At 42.3% G+C, this 16,743-nt stretch overlaps 1 protein-coding gene across 5 annotated transcripts in view; it reads right to left on the reverse strand.

Moving 5' to 3' along the window:
- Positions 1–16,743, reverse strand: part of FGGY (FGGY carbohydrate kinase domain containing) — a 504,128-nt gene that overhangs the window by 461,022 nt on the left and 26,363 nt on the right. For 4 of the 5 annotated variants that reach the window (XM_027537095.1, XM_027537097.1, XM_027537099.1 and 1 more), the window contains exons 2-3: positions 14,724–14,935; positions 3,430–3,541 (exon numbers count right to left, since the gene is read on the reverse strand). In XM_027537095.1, coding sequence (XP_027392896.1) covers positions 3,430–3,541; positions 14,724–14,921 — 310 coding nt within the window. In that variant the 5' untranslated portion in view covers positions 14,922–14,935. Of the gene's footprint in view, positions 1–3,429; positions 3,542–14,723; positions 14,936–16,743 lie in introns of those variants that run through there. The other variant, XM_027537100.1, reaches the window with a different exon arrangement.

Consider the following 16,743-nt stretch of genomic DNA (forward strand, 5'->3'; position numbering starts at 1 on the left):
GCCATAGACCCTGCCCTTGTGGAGCAGGTGGGTAAGTGGACAAAACTGTATGTAGTAATGACTGCCAGGACAGAAGACCTGGACATGGTACACATAAGAGGAGGGGCACAGAGAAGCCCCCGGTTAGCGAAACCTGAGGCTGCACAGGGGGCTTCCGCTAGGCGGGAAAGCTTTTGGTTAATTCTGAAAGTGACTGGTCGCTGGGTAGGCAGGTGAAGAAAGAGTGAGGGAAGAGGGATCACACAACAGAAACAGCATGTGAGACCAACAGAGCACAGACCCAAGACAGCATCATATTTAATACAATTGGAAGCAATCTAATAGAGAAGAATTAGGGTTACATAGTCAGTTTACCCTTGGGCAGATTATTCATCCCTGTACTCATTCAATTAATACTGTGAATGCCTCACAGGAGGTGTTCCAGGGATACTTGAAGGAAATGACTAGATCAGAAAACCATCTAAACATGAGGTTTCTGTTGCAGAGTTGGCCTAGGTAGTAACTTCCTCCCTGACCCTAAATTATCAGCCTCAATTGCTCTCCCTCCCAAGAGCTCCTGTGGCTGGAATGACTGACCCAGAGTTATGGTCTGAGCCAGGCAGGCTGTAGAGGTAGGAAGCACAGAGCAATGTCACCATGGCCCAACCCAGAGCTAATCTGACCTTCAAAGGAAGAGAAACCAAACAATGTGACGACTTTGTCACACAGGTCAGTGTCCTTAAACTATTGTACTTAGCTTACTTGAGAATTTTTCTCTTTTTTTTGGTTACCACCTAAAGATGGTAAATTTTGCCAGTCTTGGGGGTTTTGTTTTAATGTCTGTGTGTGCTCAGTCATGTCCGACGCTTGGTGGCCCCAAGGACTGTAGCTCGCCAGGCTCCTCTGTCCGTGGAATTTTCCAGGCAAGAAAACTGGATTGGGTCGCCATTTCCTATGTCAGGGGATTTTCCCAACCCAGGACTGAACCTGCATTTCTTGTGTCTCCTGCATTGGCAGGTGGATTCTTTACCACTCGCACCACCTCAGAAACCCTTGGTTTTAACAGTGATAGCTAATTTTTTGATCCCACTCCACAATTACTCCAATTGACCAATCAAGAATGGGTCATTGCCAGGTAAGGAGAAGTCATTAAAGACCCTTTAATTCATCCTTAAAATCTGAATTTCACTTTCCAACACAGGCTAATCCACTGCATATAAAATCTAACCTTAATAGAACCTGCTGAAAGGCAAGAAACTGGTAAGAGGAACCTGCAGCTGGGTGCATTTGATGAATGGGTACATTTTAACCTTTTAGGTGGAATACAATTTTTTTCAACACTTATAATTATGGCTGCAACCTGGCTACTCTTTTCTTTAATAGGTTGCAACCTAATTACCCAATATTTTCAACACATAATTAGGGTAGCTTCCTACATACCCTTTTAATTGTTAATAGGAAGCAATTCTACCTACACTGAGAAGAAAAGATGGTATCTGAGGGTGCTTGTATAAGCAGATTGAACAAAGAACTCTTCTTCCTCCATTTCAAATGTTCTTGTTCCTAATATTTTAGCTGTTCATTCATCTGTACCCAGTGATTCTCCAAATACTAGAATTATTGAGAAGACTATAAAAACACGGATAGCCTAAGTTCACCCAAGCCAACTGAATAAAAACAACCCTGGGTAAGGCTCATGAACTGATATTCTTAAAAAGATCGCTAGTTGATTCTAACATGCAACCAGATTTAAAACCCTGTATTTTAACAGATTAGAGGCATAGAGTCCTTGGAACTTAGGGCTCTTAGCATCTAAAGCCCCATACAAAATGAGAATTCCTCATACAACATCCCTGACAGAACATCACCTGACCGCTCCTTAAAGCCATCCTAAAAGCAGCCCTGGCAGCCTCCCCACGCGGCCTGCTCCGTGGCTGGAGAGGGCTTGCTGCTGCTGAGCTGAGTGCGCAGGTTCGGTCCCATTCTTTGGGTCTCTGCTCTCTGAAGTGGTCCAGACCGGGACCACTCCTGGGCCAGAACCATGCCAACCGAGCCAGTGATTGGCCACTTGTATTCATCTTTGAAGCCTTAACACTTAATAAGACAGGGATTGGCACACAAGCTGTGCTAGTAAATGTGACATAATTAGAAAAAATGTGTGTGTGTAAAAGATGGTCACCATTACTACTTGTGCTAATCATTCGTCCATTTGCATACTTCTTCAGGGCATGTCATTTATAGATATCACTGTTCCATGCATCAGGTCCATAGGAATGAGTGGAACACATTCTCCTAAGTTAAAGAATTCATAATCGGATGGAAGAAAGTTTTCTAAACAATCAGGTATCAGTCTCTCACTTAATTCTCACAGCAAAGTGCTGTTTCATTATTCCAAGTCTTTCAGAGATGAAACCAAGTCATGCAGAGGTTAAGTGATACACTCAAGGTATCACAGCTCAGCAGTAGCAGGGTTAAGATCTGAAACTGTCTGACTCCAATTTCAGAGTGTCTCAGAGTGCCCCAGTGTCTACAGCCACCATTTAAGAAAGGGGCTACTACAGCAGTGTCCACTACTAAGGATTTCTTAACACAGCCCAAAGCATGCTGTGGTGCCTATGCTGGTAACAGCCAACTGAAAATGCAGAGAGCCACACTCCTTGAGATGCAGCATGCAATTTCCAATGCACCACAGTCTCCACCACTCCCAAATGTATGCCACCCGTTGAAAGGATAAATATCAGTTGAAATTTATCTCTGCACATGTGCTGTTATTTTTCTCAAATTTGGCCCACTTTACTCACTTCCATTACCTACCTGACTTTTGGGGTTGCAACTTCCGTGCTAGCACTATTGGCTAAAGTATCCCAAAAGGGCACATACTCATCCATGAAAATTTTCTGATGGCAGGTGCAGGTGGCATTTAAACATTTGAAACAGCTCATTATAGTACTCATGAGTGTCTGTTAGAACAACATCATTCAATGGGAACATCTTTGGTCTGACTATTGAAAACAGAGGACATTTGTTTCCAGCTTCTGTGTGATATATGGTTCTACCTATCTTATTCTATTTCCTTTAAATTAACTTGACTCATCCACTCAAATGAAGGTGGTGGTGAAATTCATATGCATAAGCAACTCCAGGCTGCTTCCTTGGAAAGGCCCAGACCACTTACCTGTTTCAAGGCTACTCACTCTGAGCTAACATCAAACTTTCTGCTGCTGCTCTTGTGCCCTAGGGAGCAGAGTCTCTTCCTAATCCACCTAACCCTAATGTCACCCCTCTCCTACTAACTGCTGTCCAAGCTCTTAACCTCTGGGGACATGATCTCTGGTCTCCATGCTCCACTCGTGAATCTCACTCATGGCGATAACAGACACCTGGGGTCATGCTCCCCCTGGGTCCCAGCCAGTCTCCCACTACCACAAAAAGAGACAGAAACGGTCCTACCTTCAGGATTGACTGGCAAAGGACGAAACTGCTTATCCAAAACAACCAGAGAACATGTGGCATCAAACCCAAGCCCTCGAATTTGGTGTAAATTGACCCCTTGTACAACTTTCTGTTTTAAAAACAAATAAACGAAAACATGAATTACAAAACAGGCTTCTAAAAGACTTACAACAGTTATGACTAGAAGGAAATGAATAAAGTACTTACAACAAAACACAGATAAAAACTCAATATCAGTAAAATATCAGAATATTCTACACATTAATTTTGAAAAAGACAACCAATCTAATTGGAAATTAAGCAAAGGACATGAGAAGTCACTTCATAAAAGAAACAAAGAGTATATAGAGAGTATATAAAACAATTCCTAACTCCACTAAAATTAAATAAATGCAAATAAAAATACTCCACTCTTCATCTTGTTCATTGGCAAAAATGTAAGAATTAAAAATATATAGTATTAATAGTGGCAAGATAGGGAGAAGTGGGCCTTCTTTACATTCTAACAATGTGATAATTTAGTACAGATTCTGAAGAATATAGTATAGTATTTATTAAAATTAAAAACATATATAACTTTTGACCCAGAAATCCACTTCTAGGAAACTATCTTAATGAATTATTAGCATAAGTAAGTAAAATATTATATAAACCAAGGTTAACTGTTTATGAATATAAAAATCAGTAAAAACTATTTTATTAAATAAACCTATAAAATAGAATTTTCTACACCATTAAAAAAAAGTAGAGAAGCATATTCTGGGTTTGGTAGTATGAAGAAGTTGGCAAATCTGCTTAGCAAAATAAAAGCATAAAACGGGACAAAATCATTGAAAACAACTATTTGAGTGGAATAAAACTTAACCAAAGTCACATAAGAAACTGAGAAGTAATCTTTCTTGAAAAATAAAACTGTACCTAAAACATTTCCACAAAACATATACAAAAAAACCCCACACTTTTAGACTTTATCTTATACCATACATAAACATTAACTCTAAAATGTATCATATCCCCAAATGTTAAGAATTAAGACTATAATACTTGCAGAGAAAACCTTTATGACATGGGCTAGACAAAGATTTATTAAAAAGCAAGACTCATAAAAGAAAAAAATAATAAATTTGACTTCATTAAAATTTTTAAATTTTGCTCTTTAAAAGAAACAACAAGATAGTGAAAAGATAAACTAAATACTAGAAGAAAATATTTGCTAGAAATAAATACTAGAAGAAAAAATTCATACATCTGATAATAGACATATGTGAAATATATAAAGAACACTTATAACTCAATAACAAGAAGATAAACAATGCAGCTATTTCATGAAGTGCAATAAAATTTATCACACAATCCAGCAGTTTCACTCCTTGGTATCCAAGCAGGAAAAATAAAAACATATGTCAACATAAAGACTTGTATGTGAATATTCACAGCAGCAATATTCAAAATACCCTAAAACTGGGAACAAATCAAATATTCATCATGGTTTAACCAAATGGTGAAACCAAGTGTGGTATATCCATACAATGATATGTGTAACCACATGAATTAACCTTAAAAACATTATTCTAAGTGAAAAAAGTCAGACACAAAAGAAGATATGTTGCATGATTCCATTTATGTAAACTTTCTAGAAAAGAATAACTATAAAGACAGAAAAAATTATCTATCTAGGGCTGAGGAGTGACTACAAACAGGCATAAGGGAACTTTGGGGGTTTAACAGAAACATTGTGGGCTTCCCTGATAGCTCAGTTGGTAAAGAATCTGCCTGCAATGCAGGAGACCCTGGTTCAATTCCTGGGTTGGGAAGATCTGATGGAGAAGGAATAGGCCACCCACACCAGTATTCTTGGGCTTCCCTTGTGGCTCAGCTGGTAAAGAATGTGCCTTCAATGTGGGAGACCTGGGTTTGATCTCTGGGTTGGGAAGAACCCCTGGAGAAGGTTCAGCTACCCACTCCAGTATTCTGGCCTGGAGAATTCCATGGACTGTACAGTCCATGGGGTAGCAAAGAGATGGACACAACTGAGCAACTTTCACTTAGAAAGAAATGTTCTAAAGTTTAATTATGGTGATGATTATACAAAGGTATAAATTTAATAAAATCATTGAATTATACATTTAAATTGATGCTTTTATGGTATGTAAATTATACCTGAAGCTGTTAAATATTTTTGAAAAAACTGAGCTATAAAATGCAAAAAATGGAAATATACCCATGGTACATTAACAAGGTAAAAAAAAGAAAAAGCATATACAACTGTTACTAATGGGTGCCTCTGAGAGCAGAAACGACAGCTGGAGGAGATGGGAGATTTTTCACTTTGTCATGTAATTTTTTAAGTTGTAGAATAACACATTTATTAATTCTATTTTTTTATTTTTGTTTCCACAGTTTCCTTTTGTGAAAAAGCACAAGTGATTATATTCATTAACATTTTCTGGAAACTTAAAACAGATAATAATCTTTTAAACCCCACAAAAATCAATTCAAAAGTGTCCATCATCATTAAAAAAGTAAAAAAACAAAATTAAAAATAAATTTAAAGAGATAAACTGTACAATTCTTCTTTTCCCCTGTTATAGAATGCCAGACTTGTCATTTAGGACTCTATTTCTTACTTTGAATGTTGTTCCTCAAATAAGAGCTACACACAACTATTACATATTTTCAACAAGGAAAAGAATTAATTTTTTTTCAAATACTAACAACAAATAATAAAATGTCATCACGTATTGAGCACTTACTGTGTGCCAGGTACTCTACAAGCATCACCTTATTTAATCCTTACAAAGCCTACTGAGGGAACATTTAGTATTTTCATTTCATAAAAAGAGTAAGTAGAAGACTAGGGAAAGAAGGGAAGAGCAAGCACATCCCAGAGACCGAGAACTTGAACTTAATCCTGTTTCAGAACCCATCAATGGCTATGTTCTTCCTACTCCACCACACTGCCTGCCTGCCCAAGAGACTTATCCTGCAGACAGGGCATGTGTCCTCAGAAGAACACTGCCAGTGAACCCCCCTGTGACTCCAGGCAATGTCTTTGCTCCACAATACCAGGTAAACGCCCTGTAAATCTTTACTACATTGATCCATCTAGAGTTAGAACAGCCTGTTCAGTTCAGTCACTCAGTCATGTCCGACTCTTTGTGACCCCATGGACCGCAGCATGCCAGGCCTCCCTGTCCATCACCAACTCCCAGAGTCCACCCAAACCCATGTCCACTGAGTCAGTGATGCCATCCAACCATCTCATCCTCTGTCGTCCCCTTCTCCCCCTGCCCCCAATCCCTCCCAGCATCAGGGTCTTTTCAAATGAGTCAGCTCTTCGCATCAGGTGGCCAAAGTGTTGGAGTTTCAGCTTCAACATCAGTCCTACCAATGAAGAGCATGCTGCTGCTGCTGCTAAGTCACTTCAGTCGTGTCCAACTCTGTGTGACCCCAGAGATGGCAGCCCACCAGGCTCCCCAGTCCCTGGGATTCTCCAGGCAAGAACACTGGAGTGGGTTGCCATTGCCTTCTCCACTGAATGAAAGTGAAAAGTGAAAGTGAAGTCGCTCAGTCGTGTCTGACTCCTAGCGACCCCATGGACTGCAGCCCACCAGGCTTCTCTGGCCATGGGATTTGCCAGGCAAGAGTACTGGAGTGGGTTGCCATTGAAGAGCATGAGGAACATATAAATTCATGACAAAGAGCCACAAAGACCTGGTTTCAAATCCTAGCTCTGTCACTCTGGCTACATGATTCAATGCAGGTTACACAATTTCAGTCCTTCCAGTCACCTTGTCTTGCTGGATCATGTCTCTGCAGCATTTATAAGCATGGCCAACTCTATCTGGAATGTCCTTCCAAGTTGGCTTGGAAATCTCTAGGTAGTGGCTAATATCAATGGTGTTGGGTGCAGACTATCTGAGCTTGAAACCTGGCTCCACCACTGACTAGTCTTGTGACTTTAGGAAGCCAAAAAAACAGCTCCCTTGGTTATGCAAAGCTACTACTTAGACTATATCTCCTAATGATGTTAGGAGAACTCAGCAAAATAAGGTGTGATTAGCCCAACATCAGTGCACAAGAAGTAGCTGCCATTATGAGTAAATTAATTGCATCCAGTCTTTGAACTCATGGAGCCTCAATCTGTCAATGCATAAACCAGCCCTAACTTCTACCTGCCATGCAGCCCTATTGATCTCTGTGCCCAGAGAGCACATGCCTGACTTAGGCAAGCCCATCCCACACAGGCCTACAAAAGGTCTCTAGTCAAGAGAGGAAGTAGGAGAGAACAGGTAGAAAATGCAAAAAAACTCAATACAAAAAGGCAGCTCTGCGGGAGAAAGGAGTATACACTATGGTTATCAAAAGCACCAGCTTCTGGTCCCAACACCCAGTTCAGGTAATCTTGCACTAATATCATCACCTTTACGAGCCTCAGGCTCCTGACAGAGAGACAGGTAAGGATCAAAAGTGTCAATTAGTTTGAAAGTGCTTTGGAACCGATCAACCTTTGTAGGAAACGTGAAGGATGGAAAAATCCACTTGATGCTTCATTAATTGTGTTTATGGAATCTTATGTATGAAGTATAGCATGCTCTCTGTGTAATGTAATCACATATAAAAACCACAGGATGAACGATTGAAAGATTAAACTCGAATCCTCCTAAGAATTGTGGTGAAGGTGACCTTCCAATAGAAGCAAAAAAAATATTCTCTTCAATCTATTTTATGAATCCCCTCTGAAGACCTACAGAGTTCTATATTCTAATTATGGCTTTTCAGCAACAAAGGTTCAGCGTCTCCATCTCTAAAAGGGAAACCTATCACAAAGAACTGGAGAAAAAACTGTGACATGCATTTAAACCTGATTTGGTTAGGCAGCCACTGTCATTTGCCCAGCCTTATATGGAAATACCTTATGATCATGCTTATCATGATTGAGACCCCCTACCACAACTCCTCCACCCCACCCCCAGCTAAACCATCTCAGAGAGACGGCTGTCAGAGTCACACTACCCAGAAGGCCCCCGGGACTTTGACCTGCTGACCTGAGGATTCTTTTTTATACTCTCATTAATGGAAGAAGAAAGCAGGCTAGTAAACTCACCCCAGCAACTTGGCATCAAGGGAATTTCCTCAGCTAGAGAGAAAGCACATTGCTCTGCTAAAGAATTTCCAGAGAAGGAGATTTCTGCAACTTCATTCTGTAACCTGGTCCATGTCTCGCAACTGTCAACTCGTAGCTATGGGGCAGCAAACAAATATTTGGGGAAGGGATTGTGCATCGCTTTGTTCTGACTGTGGGAACCAGTTCAATACTGCATGTGTTTTAAATCAGTAGGCTCTGCCATATTGGGTGGGGAGACAGCGTTCCTCAGAAATCTTCCAAACTGAGAACTGGAGGGTCAGAGGCATACCTGGTTTTATCTTTAGCTCTATCTGAATCAACGGTCAAGGCCTGGGGCCTCACGGAATTCAGCTTCCAACAGAGTTCCATGTGGCTGGTACTGTATTATTTTAAATCTTGATTTGAATGCCTTTGTCAGCTTTGGGGGTGTGCATGAGGTTATGAAATCCCTAGTTCCCTTAGGCCCATCAGTCCCCATTGCCTGCACAATTCAATTACTCATTCATTCAATTAGTTAGCAAATATTCAATACCATCAAGCCCCTTCTAAGGTCATGCTATGCACTCTTCCAGGTATTTGGGAAGCAAGGGAAAGGAAAAAAAATTTTTTTAATTCCTTACCCTTTTGGAGGTTACACTGTAGGGACAGACAACAGCCATAAACTGAAAAAATTAAATAGTGTATATACAGCATACTAGAAAGTGATGTCACGGGAATCAGGAATGTCAGGGAAGGCAGACAGTTGCCAAAAAGGTGAGATTTGAGGAAACACTCGAAGGACCTGAGAAGCTGACCTTGTAGAAACAAGCTGACCTTGTTTCTACAGGCTGTAGAAACCTGTGCAAAAAAAAGTGTTTCCAATAAGTGAATTTTGACCTACACTTCATTTTAACTAAAGGTAAATGGTGACATGTGGCTCAGTTTAGTCGCTCAGTTGCGTCTGACTCTTTGTGACCCCATGGACTGCAGCACACCAGGCTTCCCTGTCCATCACCAACTCCCGGAGTCTACCCAAACTCATGTCCATTGAGTTGGTGATGCCCTCCAACCATCTCATCCTCTGTCATCCCCTTCTCTGCCTGCCCTCAATTTTTCCCAGCATCAGGGTGTTTTCAAATGAGTCAGCTCTTCCCATCAGCTGGCCAAAGTATTGGAATTTCAGCCTCAGCATCAGTCCTTCCAATGAACACCCAGGATTGGTCTCCTTCAGAATGGACTGGTTGGATCTCCTTGCAGTCCAAGGGGCTCTCAAGAGTCTTCTCCAACACCACAGGTCAAAAGCATCAATTCTTCAATGCTCAGCTTTCTTTACAGTCCAACTCTCACATCCATACATGACTACTGGAAAAACCATAGCCTTGACTAGACGGACCTTTGTTGTCAAAGTAATGGCACTGGAACGGCGGGATTACTGGAGTGCCATGGCACCCACCCAAGATGGACGGGTCATGGTGAAGAGTTCTGACAAAATGTGGTCCACTGGAGAAGGGAATGGCAAACCACTTTGGTATTCTTTCCCTGAGAACCCCGTGAACAGTATGAAAAGACATGTGGCTAGTGACTGCCATATTGGACCTTATGGATCTAAGGATGTATGGGAGTGAAATCTGTTGGCTGAAGGCAGGAAGAGTGTACAGGAAGAAGAGAGAATATGTGTGAAAGAGAGGAAGCACTGCATGTGTGAAGACAGGACAGAAGGAAAATGCAGGTGGAAGGCAGAGCTGAAAGGAGGATCGTGAGATAAACCAGAAGAGCAGGCTAAAACCAAACCATGCGAGGCCTGGAGGGCATGTTATGAATTCTTTCTAAAGAGTAGTTTGAGGCTATAGAAGAGTTGTCAGGTTAGCATTATCATTCCTGCTCAAGAAGGAGAACAATCATAGAGGGGAAGGACATTTAGGAGGAGGTTACATTCCAGCGCTGATCTAAACAAAAGATGAAGGTATGGGGTGTTGGAGACGGAGGGAATCCAGAGATATGACCTGACTTCAGGCTTATCACCCACTTCCTGGGTGACTTAGGAAAAGTCACTTCACTCTCTGGATCCCAGCTGTTCTTTTCAACTATAATATGGAAGAAACAATCCCTCCCCTACCCACCTCCTATGACAATCAAGTGGATAGGAACATGCTTTGCAAACCATACAGTTCTATGAATGGTAGGAGGGTGACATCATTGCACCCTCAGTCCCACATGTATGACTCCTCCTTCTGCTCTCTCTCTCTCGAAGTATATATTACTCATACAGCTGGTACAATTTAGGGGGTAAAAAAAATGGTACTTTGTTGACTTTGTGGATATTTTTTCCCCATGCAACTGAACTATTTCATCCTTAGAGGCAGAGAACTTGTTGTAGCCCCTCTCCCATACATACTCCAGTTCTTAGCAAACAGCATAGCACACAGTCTGCTGCTGCTGCTGCTAAGTCGCTTCAGTCGTGTCCAACTCTGTGCGACCCCACAGACGGCAGCCCACCAGGCTCTGCCATCCCTGGGATTCTCCAGGCAAGAACACTGGAGTGAGTTGCCATTTCCTTCTCCAATGCATGAAAGTGAAAAGTGGAAGTGAAGTCGCTCAGTTGTGTCCGACTCTTAGCGATCCCATGGACTGCAGCCCACCAGGCTCCTCCGTCCATGGGATTTTCCAGGCAAGAGTACTGGAGTGGGGTGCCATTGCCTTCTCCGATAGCACACAGTAGTGCTCAATAAATATTTGCAGAATAAATGACACCTCCAGCTTATCATCTTCTTCCTAATGGAATCTGTTTCTATACACTAAACTTGCAATGTTCTTGCCTTGTTGAGGGGATTAAGATTTGTGGCTCCAAAAGAAATGTTTAGTCACTAAGTTATGTTTGACTCTTTGGTGAGCCTATGGACTGTAGCCTGCCAAGCTCCTCTGTCCATGGGATTTTCCAGGCAAGAATACTGGAGTAGGTTGCCATTTCCTCCTTCAGAGGACCTTCCCGACCCAGGGATGGAATTCATATCTCCTGCACTGGCAGGTGGATTCTTTACCACTGAGCCCCTGGGAAGCCCCCCAAAAGGAACACAAGCCATTAAAATCAGCGATGACACAGAACTCAAGACATGGAAGCAACCTAAATGTCCATCAACAGAGAAATGAATAAAGAAGATGTGGTTCATATATACGATGGAATATTAGTAAAAAAAATTTGCCCCAATAAAAATGGACCTAGAGATTGTCTTACTAAGTGAACTAAGCCAGGCAGAAAAGGACAAAAGATTCCACGTATATTATTGCTTATACATGGAATCTTAAAAAAAAAGATGCAAATGTACTTAGATACAAAATAGAAATAGCCCTATAAACACAGAAAACAAACTTACGGTTACCAAAAGGAAAAGTGAGGGAGGGATAAATTAGCGGTTTGGGATTAATATATACACACTACTTCCCCGGTGGCTCAGACAGTAAAGAGTTGGCCTGTAATGTGGGAGACTTGGGTTTGATCCCTGGGTCGGGAAGATCCCCTGGAGAAGGGAATAGCGACACACTCCAGTATTCTTGCCTGGAAAATCCCATGGACAGAGGAGCCTGGTGGGCTACAGTCCATGGGGTCGCTAAGAGCTAGACACAACTCAGTGACTTCACTTTCACTATATATAAAATAACAAACAAGGACCTACACTATAGCACAGGAAACTATACTCAATAATTTTGTACTAACCAATAAGGGAAAAGAGTCTGAAAAAGAACATATATGTGTGTGTGTGTATATATATATAACTGAATTGCTTTGCTGTACATGTGAAACTAACATAACATTATAAACCAACTATACTTCAATTTTTTAAAAAAGATTTTTTGTGTAGATAACAAGGAGTGATTGGTATAAAGTGTTCAGCATGATACCTGGAACAGAATTAGTGCCCAAGAAATGTTAGTTGCCATCATCATTACTATTACTGCTAATATTACTATTAATTATTAATGATTACTGTTATTATTACTATTACTAATAAGAGTGGTAACTATTATTACTGTTGCTGCTGTTGTTGTTTTTATTAATTTGACTACGGGAAAACCATCTCAGGGAATGTGAGCGACTTAGAGAAAAGGAAACAATACAACGGCTCTCAAGCCCTTGAGCTCCTTAAGTTTTTGAGAACAAGACAGGTCAGGGTGTATTTTATGTCACCCTTTGCCCCAGACCATTGCTTCTCAAAATCTTACATAGAAAGAACCCTAACCAGAAAAGGAGTGAATATTCCCCATGAGGCACCTCCCTTACTGACTCTGACTTTTCAACATTCTATCTTAAAAATTCATTCTCCTCCATAATCTACTCATTTTTGTTACTGTTATCAGTGCAATCGCCATAGGAATCACAGTGCTTACTCATTTCCAGGCACTGTTATGACATTTTGTATGCATTAACTCATTTAATCCTCACAGCGACCCAATGCAGATAGGTACAGTCATCATTCCCATTTTACAGATGATGAAACTCAAGCAAGAAACCGAAAGTAATTTTTTCAAGATGACAAGCTAATAAATGTTGGAACTGGGATGTCAATCCAGGCAGTCCAGCTCTAGAATCTGTGCTCTCTGGTGTGTTACTTCTCCAATATAAACACGCTTCCCTCCTTCAACCTCACACAGCGATGAGCTATGAGCAGACGTGTCATGCTTATCCCACGGCTTCTGACACGTGGCCACGTGGCCATGCCCCTTGTGAGAAGAAGGGCCTAAGACCAATAGTGTTATCCAGGTTTACTCTAGAAGCATAGCCTCAAGAAGGAAAATGCCCAGAGCACTCACATGGCTGAAGGGGCTCAAAGAGATAATGTGGTGGCTGCCACTGCAAGATGATTAAAAATCCAACATTAAACCAAGCTGTACTTAGAGCAGACCTGTTTTAAAGTAGCTTTTCATCAGGGGATTATATTTTCTTCTTGACAATTTCCTTAATGGCAAGAAAGACTCTATGTTGGAAGGACAAAGGAGACCCAAGGGCAAAGAGTAGAGGATTCTCACCAAGGCAAGGGCTGGGAGGGGGAGGGAGGAAGAAAGTTAAACAGGCAGAAGAAAAGACACGCCTCCCTTTTATTCCTATATCATGCTCCAGTGCTGCCCACCCCCAGCCTCCTCTCCCTGCCTTCTTCTCTGGGGGGACTAACAGCAGCCCTGAGCTCATGAAAGTTTAAACAGACTGATCAATACGGACAGAATGGTGAATTGTCCATCTGCAAATTACCAAGCCCATCATGAATATTTAAGGAACTAAACCAGAAACAGGGAGAAGACAGAATCCAGGTCTTTATTTTTCCCTCTGGAAAAATAAAAAGACAAAAACATCTCTGTCGTTCCTGATTACTGGGATATAAAACCAGTCAAGCGAAACTAAAAGGGAACAATTCTCACCCAGCATCACTTTTTTCCAAGTCAGCAAGCTGACTGCAAATAAAGGCCCCTCAAGAAAAATGCCTACCTGCTACAACTCAGAGATGCACTGGTCTTGCTCGACTTTCTTCCTTTCTCAGAGCCCACCTTGCCTTTGCATATGTTGCTCCCTCTGAACAAGAGAGGTTCCCCTCACTTGTCCACTTGGAAGGCAGGACAGTCCAGTGACTCAGGGTGCAGCACTGGAATCAGACTGCTTAGGTTCCAGCCCTGCCTTTCCTACTTACTAACTGCATGAGCATGGGGAAGTTATCTAATCTTTCTGTGCCTCTGTTTCTGCCTCAATGAAATGAGGGTGTTAATAGCACTGCCTCTATACAGCCATTGCAAGGATTCTCCTCTATGATGCAGGTTAACCTATTTTACACAGAACTGGGCACACCTGAAGGCACCGTAGAGGTGAGCTCTGGTGATCAGTGACGTCTTCACATCCAGTCACACCCAACCAAATCCTCTGACTGCATGCTCCGAGTCCTCCACCGTCTACCCTGAGCCCCTCTGGCTTGGCCCCATCCTCAGCTCCAGCCACAGTCACTTTGTTCCCACACCTCTCATGTCATATCCCTGCTGACTGTTGGTCTCTGTCACAGACTCTGAGCTCCCAAAAGGCAAAGCCAGTGTCTAAAGTTACCCATACGTTGTCCCTGGTACCAGATGGACACACAAGAGACACTCAGTGGAGGGGCGGGGGGAAGGAAGCACGTGCAAGGATAGAATGCCAGAGTCAGGGCCATACCTTTGAGACAACGCAGCATGCGGCCCAGATGTCCTCGGACGACTGCTCATGGTGGTTGAACTGAGGCTCCCATTGATTGATGGGCTGGTCTGCAAAAGCCAAGAGGGTGCCCCTCTGGTCCACAAGGGCTGCTCGGACACTGCCGGTCCCCACATCCATGCCCACATAGTAGCTCCTGGGTTCATTTCCACCGGGCATTGTTATCCCTCCACCTGTGGGGTCAAAGGCCAAACCACGTGAAGACCAAGCGGGTCTGCAAAGTCGAGCACGGGAACATCTTGAAAGTGGAAATGAAGGGGCACAGCTGACGAACTGGATGATTATTCATTAATCCAAGAAAGATGCTCATTGCTGCCAGTGTGCGAGCAGGCACTGAGGTAGGTGGTGGGTGAACAGGCAGACGTGGCCTCAGACATGGAGTTTCTGTTCTCTGGAGGGAGTCAGATGATGAGCATTTACAAGCTTCACCATTATTCAAGCAAAGTCATGATATCGGATGAAAAGTGCAATGAAGAAAAACAAAAGGTTGTAGAACTGAGAATCTGGAAGCAACAGGTACACATTTTCTCCTCAATGAATTTGAATCAAAAGGGCAATGGCCGTGGTGCTAAAAAGGAACTCACCTACCTGGTCAGCCATTCATTGAAAAAACTATCTACTGAGCACCTATCACGTGCCAATAAGCACTCTAAACAGTACATGAGTGAGTGAGTGATCACTCAGTCGTGTCTGACTCTTTGCGACCCCATGGACTGCAGTCTACCAGGCTCCTCCATCCATGGGATCTTCCAGGCAAGAGTACTGGAGTGGGTTGCCATTTCCTTCTCCAGGGAATCTTCCTGACCCAGGGATCGAACCTGGGTCACCCGCATTGTAGGCAGATGCTTTACCATCTGAGCTACCAGGGAAGTCATAGAGGCCCTCTACTCACTGTGATGCTACAAGGTGAGATTGTTTTTATTCCAGTTTTATTAAAGTATAATTGACATACAGAACTATTGTTCAAGGTACACAGCATAAAGCTTACATACCTTAAGAAATGATTATCACAATACATCTAGTAAAAATCTATCATCTCATACAGATTGAAAAGCAAAGAAACAGAAAAATATTTGTGTCATGAGGTCTCGTAGGATCTACTCTCTTAACAACTTTCATATACAAATACAGCAGGGTTAATTATATTTATCACATTGTACATTATATTCCTAGTATTCATTTATCACTGGAAGTTTTGTACCTTTTGCCTACTTTCATCCAATTCCCCCCTCACCCTGACGGTGAGTGTCTATTTTATAGGCGATTAAGATGAGACTCCAAGGAATATGTAAATTTTCTCTTAATGCTAGGTCCATACACTTATGAACAGTAAACGGAAGTTGCAATAATCATGCACATTATACTGACAGGCAAAAAGGTTTCGGAAATGAAGAGATGAGGCAGCACGACTGCAGAGCAGCCTGAACCCACAATCCCACACCTGTACATTCTCTTTTCCTTGGTAACAGCTCACAGCACAGATTCAGAGAAGAGGCAAATACACTGCAGGCCGTGTCGTGAACTGACTGGGACTGGGAAGGAGCCTCGAGGGAGACAGGATCAGGAATTTGTTAGACAATCTGTTTTCTTTACAGACGCCTTGCGAGTTACAAGGAAACCTGACCAGCGAACACTCCAGGAATTCCTTGGCCTTCACTGCTGCTCTGGGTCCCTTTGCTCAGATTAGCCCCTAGGACGCAGACATCTCACAGAGGCTTTCATTTTTCCAGACTGGTGTTTTAAAGAATAAGAACAAGCCCCCAAGATATTTATGCTGGAGAACGTGCTACAGCCCCCTAGGTGAGCTCAGGGTAGCCTCAGCGCCCAGGGTCTAATTTCAACCACAGCAGTGTTCTGTATTCTTTCACTTCAAAGAGGTAATGTTTCCTCGGCAAGATCATACTTGGGGATTCAAAAACGAAGTCAGCCAGCAGGTGTTCCGTTAAGGTTTCCTGGGTATTTATCCCAGTTAAAAATGGCT

Source organism: Bos indicus x Bos taurus, chromosome 3 (assembly GCF_003369695.1).
Source record: "Bos indicus x Bos taurus breed Angus x Brahman F1 hybrid chromosome 3, Bos_hybrid_MaternalHap_v2.0, whole genome shotgun sequence".
NCBI lineage: Eukaryota > Metazoa > Chordata > Mammalia > Artiodactyla > Bovidae > Bos > Bos indicus x Bos taurus.